The sequence below is a fragment of the Sebastes fasciatus genome, chromosome 17 (genome assembly GCF_043250625.1).
Source record: "Sebastes fasciatus isolate fSebFas1 chromosome 17, fSebFas1.pri, whole genome shotgun sequence".
NCBI lineage: Eukaryota > Metazoa > Chordata > Actinopteri > Perciformes > Sebastidae > Sebastes > Sebastes fasciatus.
In genome coordinates, this window is record NC_133811.1 from 17071296 (window position 1) to 17080817 (window position 9522).

The 9522-nt window shown below is 42.0% G+C and overlaps 1 protein-coding gene across 16 annotated transcripts in view; it reads right to left on the bottom strand.

The window, feature by feature from the left end:
- clasp2 (cytoplasmic linker associated protein 2) overlaps positions 1-6156 on the bottom strand; it is a 66147-nt gene extending 59991 nt beyond the window's left edge. For 14 of the 16 annotated variants that reach the window (XM_074612373.1, XM_074612372.1, XM_074612376.1 and 11 more), the window contains exon 1: positions 5253-6155. In XM_074612373.1, the coding sequence (XP_074468474.1) occupies positions 5253-5450 (198 nt within the window). In that variant the 5' untranslated portion in view covers positions 5451-6155. Of the gene's footprint in view, positions 1-5252 lie in introns of all 16 variants that reach the window. The other 2 variants (XM_074612362.1, XM_074612377.1) reach the window with 2 other exon arrangements.
- Between the last annotated feature and the right edge of the window lie 3366 nt (positions 6157-9522).

Here is a 9522-nt window from a genome sequence, read left to right on the forward strand (position 1 = left end):
GTTAAGTTGGTATGAATAGAAATGCCAGAAATTCAACTCCAAAGACCATCCTCGAACCTCCACTCTGCCCAAACATACAACAACTTGTTATCACGTCATCAATAAGTGAAGATACCCCAAAACAGCTCAGAAAACCTATTAAGTAGACTTTTCGGTTGAGATTGTTTTGTCACACAAATGCTCTGAAGTATGGTGCTTGGCTGAGAGACGATATTCTAGTTAACAGACAGAAGAAAGTCTCCGAAATGAACTCAAATGTCCTATTTAATTCACTGTGACAAAGGTTACTGTGTGTTAACAGCTGTGGCACTCTTGATTATGTAAACTTGTTGTGCCCTCTTTGTACCATCTGCATAACAGCAGATAATGGAATCACACAATAATTTGCACTTCTTAGAAATTTGGTAAAAATCTAATGACTTCCAGATATCAACATCTGTACATTTAAGTCACGTGACCATTGACAGTCACTATGATTTGGATGAGTCGTAGAAGAAAAACTGTCTTGTGATATGACTCGTAGGGGAAGGTAGACTGGATTTTTGTCCATTGGTAAAGTTGAGTTTTCCACTGTGTTTCTGATTAGTATCACATCCCACACTGCGCTGTGCTCCTGGAATGCTTGTTTTGGCAGTGCTGCGGTAAAACTGAGCCGTCCAAACAGAAAATCCATTAAAACATTATTCTCCAGACTCCTCTGCCCTGAGTAAGGAGTCAGACTGCAGTTTTTTCCCTATTTTAGTCAAAGGAAGAGCAGAGCCAGGTAACCACACAAACAAAAAGGGGGAGAATGGGGGGGCGATGAGGAAAAATGCAGGGACGAAGGCCAAGCAATAAAAAACTAAAATCACCTGGAGAAGAAACATGAGCTCTAGGTCACTGATGACTCCCTCATTCTGACCTTATTTAGGGGGAGGGAGGGAGGAAAAACAGCAGGAGAAAGAAGAAACAGTACAGGAAGGAAGCAGCCCTGAGGCCTCCCCTCCTCCTTCACCCAGCACCCCATAATGCTTGGCGCCCACAACCATATGGCATCTTCACTTGGAGAGAAATAGAGAGGAGGAGACAGAGGATGAGAGGTGGAAGAGGCTGGGCTTGTTATCTACTTTGGACAGAAGAAAAATCGAGGAGGAGGGGAGGTTTTTCTCCTGCAGTGAAAAGTCTGACTAGGGGTGAGGAAAAAAGACCAAATAGGCACTTTCTAGGCATCACCCCAAATACTAAAAACATCAGACATGTGGACAAAGCGCTGTCTAAAAGGACACCGCTGCATCTTTAGACTGCAAGTTTCAAAACATCAGTGCGACTGAGGTATGCTGGAGGAAAAAAAACTGTAAATATTTAGCCCAGTATGAATGGTCCTTTGTGAAGACTCAGGTTGGTACGTTTGGTGGCTTAGCCTGCTAATTCGCATACCATGTACAGGGTTTACTCTGGATTCTAGAGGGGCTTTAAGTGATTTAAGGGTCCAAGGCTCACACAGCAACATTTGGGAGCGAACAAAATGTGCAAAGATGGAGACTAGTGCTAAAACAATTACTCCATTAATCCATTGATCATCAAGAAATAAGTCGACAACGATTTAAGTAATTTATCAAGCAAAAAGACGGCAAACGTTTAATGGTTCCAGCTTCTCAAATGTGAGGATTTGTTGCTTTTTTCATCTTTTATATAATTGTAAGTAAATATTTTTTGACAAAACAAGTTATTTGAGGATGTCACCTCGGGCTCCTTGATTTCCCTACTTTTTGACATTTAATAGATTGAACGATTCATCATGATAACAAACAATCAACAGATAAATTGAGGATATAAACAATTGTTAGCTGCAGCTCTAATAGATCCATTAGGTGCTCAAATAATGTTTTTGGCTTATTTGACAGTGAATGAAAGCCTATATATAAATGCGGCTCACGCTGTGTTACTAAATATATAATCACTTTCATCTGTGTGGTCACTGTGCAATTGGTAGGCATGAGGCAAATTGCTGTAATGCTGAATTTTGTGGTACACAGCAATGGCAAAGTGCAAATTTGTTTCATGTAGTGCCAGATTACATTAGCCTATTTTATTGCCATATTGGCCCAGTTACATTTAAATTACAACAGGATTTTCCTTGGCCCACAGCTCTGCTAAGGGGCGCGCCTAACGTTACTGAGAATAATGTCAACATAATGGGAACGACAAAGCACACCTTCATTTTCTGATTTACCAAACTGCAATAAGCACCCGGAGTTCTTCTCCTAAAAACTGATCTAATCTACTTTTTGATAAGAAAGCACCCAAACATGTAAAAAGCTGCAATCAATTCTCTTCACTGGAAGGTTTCAGCTATGAAGCACCTGCAGGAAGCGTTGAGTTTACAGGAACAGCTATACAAAAATAGTTTCATTGTTTTAAAGAGAACTAAGAATATATTAATGCTGCAGTGGATACAGTAAATGCTGACTGTAGAGTGTTTGTGTATTATATCCTAAAGCCTGCATTGTGATAAATATTGTATGAAGGTTTGAGTGTAAAAATAATTATGCATATTTGACGCTCCATCTTAATATAAACAAAATCAAAGATCAGAGAGTCTGGTCAGGGCAGCCTGGTAACAGTATCAACCCTCGATCAGTGCAGTCATCTGGTTCTGCTGCCCATAAATGCAGCATGCAATATTAATGTCCTCTGTTTACGTCTCTCACATAAACGCTGAGGCCTCTCTGATGTTGTGAGTGCAAAGTGTAAATGGGGAATCTGCTGTTCTTCCTGTTGAATGACGAGAGAAAGAAAAAAAAAAGACCCAGACAAGGACACAAAAGTATAAAGATGAAGGGGGCCAAGGGACAGACGAAATGCAGGATTTTATGCAGTTGCCTCCTCTGAACATTTAATGCATTTATGAGTCCTGACTTGTTGTGTTTTCCATTCACCTACCCTCACCCCATTTATCCCTCCAGTTCTGGATTCCCCCTCTAACTCCTTCACCGCTTGTCAACTCCGCATCATCGCTCTGTGCTGACTCAGCATCTTGCTTACAGCTAACTCCTCCGTCCTTTTGCCCGACAGGGAGCCAATCAGCATCACTAAAAGCCTGCTGCGTGAAGGCCTCTGGGGGTCACTCGCTCATTATTGCCAGACATTGAGCTCAAGTTACTGTATCTGTCATCCACATAAACGAACAAATCTGAAGAATGGGACGCATTAGCTTGTTGCAGCTCAAGATGAAATTCTTGGAGGTGGATTTAAGGAGGTGGCAACGGTTCACTTATTCACATCAAACATGTTGGGTCCGTCTGGTCACTCATTTGAGAGGACGCAAGAAAACTGCATCATGTTAAAGATCATGTCAATTAATCTTTACGTCTAAACTACAAACTGTTTCCATATTTCTATGAATGTCTACAGTTATCTCATATAATCACCTCAAACGCACTATTGGCATCTTAAATTTGTTTTGAGGTGGTTAGATGCAAAACCAGAACATCATGGGACTGTGCAAAATCTGTAATTATTCAGAAACTGGAGGCTGCTAATGGGAAAATTGATTAAACCTAAACAGTTGTTTTTGCCCAATACCTGTGCCTAATGATTTAAGTCTTCATTTCAAAAGAGAGACCTAGAGAGGATGCTTTCGTTATGCTGAAAGCACATCTTCCACACTCTTACAGTCTTGCTGAGTCCTGCATATCAGTGCAGACAATTTTAATCAGTTCAAAAAAAGACTTGGGTGTCAAATTTCAGCACGCTTTGAAAAGGGGGTTTCAGACTGTTATGACTTTCTGTCTGGACCGGTGTGATAGCTTGGCAAAAATGTCACATTCCAGCGTTTTTGAGATATGGCAAAGAGTGCAGACACACAGAGAGGGAGAGAGAAAGAGCATGAAGCAGGAGAGAAAATGAGAAGAAAAATAGTAAAAAAGACAGATTGAGAAAGTGTGTATGTGTCTGTATGTGTGAGAGAGAGAGGGGGAGAGAACGAGAGAACGAGGGATGGAGAGAAAGCATAGGCTACAACAATGAGTCTGCTAACCCCTCCCCCCATCCCATCCAGTGCTACAGTAGTCTACAGTGCTGACAATGGGTCCCCCTCAACACAGACACACAGTCTCAGCCAATAAGACAATATAAACTTCAACAAACCACAGGAATGTCCTGCAAATGTCCTACTCTGTCTGTCACTGGGATGACATTTAAATATGTCTGCCTCTTGTGATCCAGGAATAGACTACTAGGCTGTCAAAAAGAAACACATAGCCTTCAGCTGTAAGAAAAAAACACAAATTAAAAACGTGTTTCTCTGACTTGGCTGATAAGAAAAGAGGGGCTACCAGTTTGAGTCATCCTAAAACCACTAAGGTGATGACAGCTCGTTTGAAATGCCTTATCTCTGCTAAAGTTCCCTTTTGGCAAGTATCATAAGATTCCCATTACTCCCCCCTCTCTTTTCCAGCTCACTGGGTAAACTGGTGGAAAATAATTCATGAACAGGCTGAAGGGATGACTGCTAAAGTGACCTGCTGCGATACCCCACATACACAAAAAAACTGACAATAGCCTGATATTTTCAGGTGGAATTTCATTCATTCATTCATTCATTCATTCTCACTGTGCAATATCACTTTCCACTTGTGCAATTGTGTTAATAGTCTGTTTATTGTCAATACTGTATATACTGCTCCTATTTTTATACTTCCTTCTATTTAAATGGTTCATATTTTGTTACACTTTGTTTAGCTTCTTTTTTTACTGTGTTAGCTGATGCATCTTGTTTTTTGCACTATCCCCCACTGCGGGACTAATAAAGGAATATCTTATCTTATCTTATAAAACAGACTTTATATTTGCCCACATTGGCCCCAATCTGGTGAGACGAAATAGCATCTTGCAGTGTAGTTATATCACTTATATTGTTTTTTTAAGATTGAGAAAGACAACATTGATCTCTTAATCACTTAATCTATCATCCAGGGGCCAGACAGATAGAAATAATTGTATTGTGTATAAGTGTGTATTTTACTGGAGTCTTAGTAGTCTATTTATTGTCAATACTGTATATACTGCTCCTATTTTTATACTTCCTTCTATTTAAATGGTTCATATTTTGTTACACTTTGTTTAGCTCTTTTTTTGTTTTACTGTGTTATGTTATGTGCATCTTGTTTTTCGCACTATCCCCTTTGCTGTTGTTCGCTGCAAATGTCCCCACTGCGGGACTAATAAAGGAACATCTGATCTTATACGATGACTGGCCCAAGATCTCTCACCTTGAAATTGCTGGAGTTCACCCATCCCGTCAGCTCGTCCATGGTCTTATCCAGCCTGGATTTGTCCTGCTCCACGTCCGAGGAGCGCTGCGGGTCATTCAGGAAGTCAATGAGGTCCTGACCGACCTGCAACCTGCGGGTGACATCTTTCTGCACTACCTGCTGGTAAAAATAGTCCATGTTGTCATGATCCTCCATTGGGGCACTCTCAGTGCCTGAAGCCGGCCGAGGACAGGAGACAGTGGTCGGTAGAGGACGGAGATGGGGGTGTAAAGGACGGACAGAGAGACTGTGTGTTCTGGACTGCGTTTAGCTGATGTTTGAGCATCAACATGCAATCCCTTGTAGAAAGAAATACACACAAGTCATCCCTCTGCACAAAAAGATCAACTTTGTAACACAAAGACGCAGCTAGCTGGCGTCCTTTACTACACAATGTTAGCTCAAGAAAGGTTAACTTAAAAACTCCCAGAAAGTTCAAGAAACGTGTAATTATAGCGGACCAGCGCACCTTCAATTCATCAAAATCAAAACAAGCTTGGCTAATTGTTATGCTAACAAAAATAGCAGCTGGCTAGCTGGTTAGCATAGCAACCCAAACAAGGCTAGCTAAGCTAACAGCTAAGCTAACGTTATTCCTCCGCGGGCCCTAACGGCCGGCTCCACTCCGTCTCTCTATTCCCATCATGACCGCGGGCTGGGAAGTCTCCTTCAGCGGTAAAGTTGCACCAACACTTCACACAATACAGGGCTCCAGCTCCTAGTTCCCGCGGTAACCGGTTTCTCTTTAATCCACAGGAGTAATCGCCCGCTACCCGGTAAACCCGTTAACAAGAGGCGGTGAAAGCTGGACGCTGAAAGCTCTGCGCGCCGCAAACCGGTGACTGACTGCAGCTCAGTGATGTGACGGTCAAGAACGAGCCGGTTCTTTGAGCCGGCTCTTTTAGATAGATAGATAGATAGATAGATAGATAGATAGATAGATAGATAGATAGATAGATAGATAGATAGATAGATAGATAGATAGATAGATAGATAGATAGATAGATAGATAGATAGATAGATAGATAGATAGATAGATATACTTTATTGTCATTGTCATTGAAAACAACGAAAAACAGTTTAGCAGCTCTTTGCAGTGAAAAACAAACATTAAAACATTCAGTCACAAGTAGAACAATAAATAAGTGGATCATCATAAAGTGAAAATTATGGTTCAGCAGCTAGTGTCCTCAGCCTTTGGGGGGGGGGGAGAGGGGGGGGGGGGGGTTCTACACACTTGACAGCCTGTGGGTAAAAGCTGTTTCGTAGTCTGTTTGTGTGTGTTTTAATTGTCCTGTATCTCCTTCCGGAGGGAAGGGGAGCAAACAGTCCATGTCCAGGGTGGGTGGGGTCTTTGGAAATACAGCTGGCTTTTTTACAGAGCCGACCAGTGTATAGGTCACTGAGGGGGGGTAATGTGGTCCCAATCACTTTTTCCGCCATCCTCACCACCCGCTGCAGGTCCCTCCTGTTCTCCACTGTGCAGCTAGCAAACCACACAGTGCAGCAGTAGGTCAGGAGGCTCTCAATGGTTGCCCTATAGAAGTTGATCAGCAGGTGTTGAGGAAGGTGAGCCTGTTTCAGCTTCCGGAGGAAGTAGAGTCTCTGCTGGGCCTTCCCCACCTGATGAGAGATGTTTTTGGACCAGGTGAGGTCTGACGAAATGTGGACTCCGAGGTACGTGAAGCAGTCCACCCTCTCCACCTCCTCTCCACGTACGCAGAGGGCAGAGTGCTCCACCCGTCTTGCTCTCCTGAAGTCTATTATCATTTCTTTTGTTTTTGTTGTGTTTAAATCCAGGTTGTTATGGGAACACCATTGTGTCAGATGTTGGATCTCCCTGTAGGCTGTCTCGTTGTTGTTGGTTATCAGTCCTACTACAGCAGTGTCGTCTGCAAATTTGACCATGGTGTTGGTGGGGTGAATAGTTGAGCAGTCATATGTGAAGAGGGAGTAGAGAAAAGGACTGAGGACGCACCCCTGTGGTGTTCCAGTGCTCAGGTTCAGAGTGGCCGAGGTGTGGTCCCCCATCCTGACACACTGGGGTCTGTTCCTGAGGAAGTCCAGCACCCATGTGCTCAGTGAACTGCCTAAGCCCAAGTTGCTCAATAGATCAAAAGATAGATAGATAGATAGATAGTGTAATGGCAATTTTCATATCTGCAGTTTAACACTGTACCTTTAGATAATCTTAGGGCCTCACATGTTCAACTTTGTCACCATAGGACAGTGACCTGACATTTTAGTTCTCTGTAACTGCAAACAACAGATTGCTGAAATACTTGTTATGTCTTGTGATGCTCTGTTGTCTGCTGTGTGCTGACGCATTGATACACTTTCTATCCTTCTCTTCTTTTCTTCTTTGCACTTATCTTCGTGTTATGCTTTAAATGTATAAATACTGACTACTCTTTGTATTCGGGGCTCACTTGCCACAGTCCACAACAGGTGGCTGTGCTCGTGAGTCCATCTGCAGATGCTTTAGTTATTAATGTATGCCTTTTTATTAAATTCACTGAAAGACAAGTTGTTACGTTGGTTTGTGTCTTGTTTTAACAGAAACTGCCACCACAATAGATAGATAGATAGATAGATAGATAGATATATAGATAGGTAGGTAGGTGGGTAGATAGTAACTTTATTGATCCCGAGGGAAATTCAAGTTTCCAGCATCACAGTTCCATAGTACAAAACATGTTAGTAAAAAGGCAGTAAAAAAAGTTAGTAGTGCAAAGTATAAAGTACTTAGGAGATGAAGAAAACTGTTGAAACTGAATATAGTGCAGGGTAACAGCTAGTGATGTTACGTGCTGTGCCGAGGCTTCGGAGCGTGTGTCGAGTAATCCAGAAAGTTTTCCGCGATGCGCGTATCGAGGTTTGTATCGTTTTTAGACCAATTACGTCATTGATGACGTCCGAAGCCTCGCTGCCCGGCCATACCGCCTGACTGGTTCAGGAAGTGGTTCAGATCTTCACTGGTTGAACCAATGCCACTTTCCAGAAGTGACACAGAACACTAATATTACCCCTCCTGCCACTGTTATATTATATTACACTACACTACAATACAACTATTGACCAAAGGATTGGTTTACACACATAAGATGCATTACTCACAAAACAATTACAATCTATTATACATGTATGTTATATACTCATAATATACTTACTAGAAAATAGACATTATATTATATATTATATAGATATAAATGGATTAAATGGTAATATATGTTTTGTTTATAGTCATTCCCAACAGCCTTTACTGGCGCAAAACACAGTATATCACAGATCATATGGTTAAGATCATATCTGCCTGTTTTACACTCTTTGACCACCAGGTGGTTTCGTGTGTACATGGATCCTCGAGAAATGAACCCTTTTCCTAACCAATTTGCTGGAAAGCGTCAATGCTTCTTGAAGCTTCAGCTCGCCATCACTAATAGGACGATCTTCTCCGCCCTGCCCCTCCCTGCTTGATGGTATGATCCTTGTCAGCGCGCTGACGGTCTACAGGTACAGAGTAGGAGGAAGAAGAGGAGAGAAAGAAAGAGAGGAGTTTGATGCGCGAATAGCAGACAAGATGAGTGACAATCGGAAACGAAGCAGCATGTAAAATTATGGTATTCAGGAAATTATACGGTTTAGTATAATTATATTGAATAATGTAAGTGATATATGTGCACACATACTAATCATAGGTCAAAACAGTGCTTAAATTTGGCTGAATTATAAAAAGGCAGAAGTGGTAAAAACGAAGAATCGTTTGAGAGCCGAAAGAGCCGGCTCTTCTTGGTGAGCTGAGCCAAATGATCCGGCTCACTAAAAAGAGCCGGAATGCCCATCACTAATGCAGTTCACCAGAAGAAGAAGGAACAACCGATCAACGATCAGGCCGAGGGGTCCTCCGGCACCGCACAGCTAGCCAGCACAATGCCTGATGTAAAATGACTGAATTATTCAAGTAGTAGTCTGGAACACACTTGTGCTTAAATAGAGAGAATAGAGAGATAGATACAGGAACTAAGTGACATTATATTTGTGTCATTACTAATGGCTACATAAATCCTGTTTTTCAGTCATGAATGAAACAAACCGCGCTGTTTGTGTGGGTGTGTCTGCCAGTCTACATGGCTCTTGGGTGACATCTAGAGGTTAAACTGTGGTATAACTTGTATTCAGTTTGCCGCAGTTTACTCTTTAGATCAGGGGTTCTCAACCTTTTGTAACT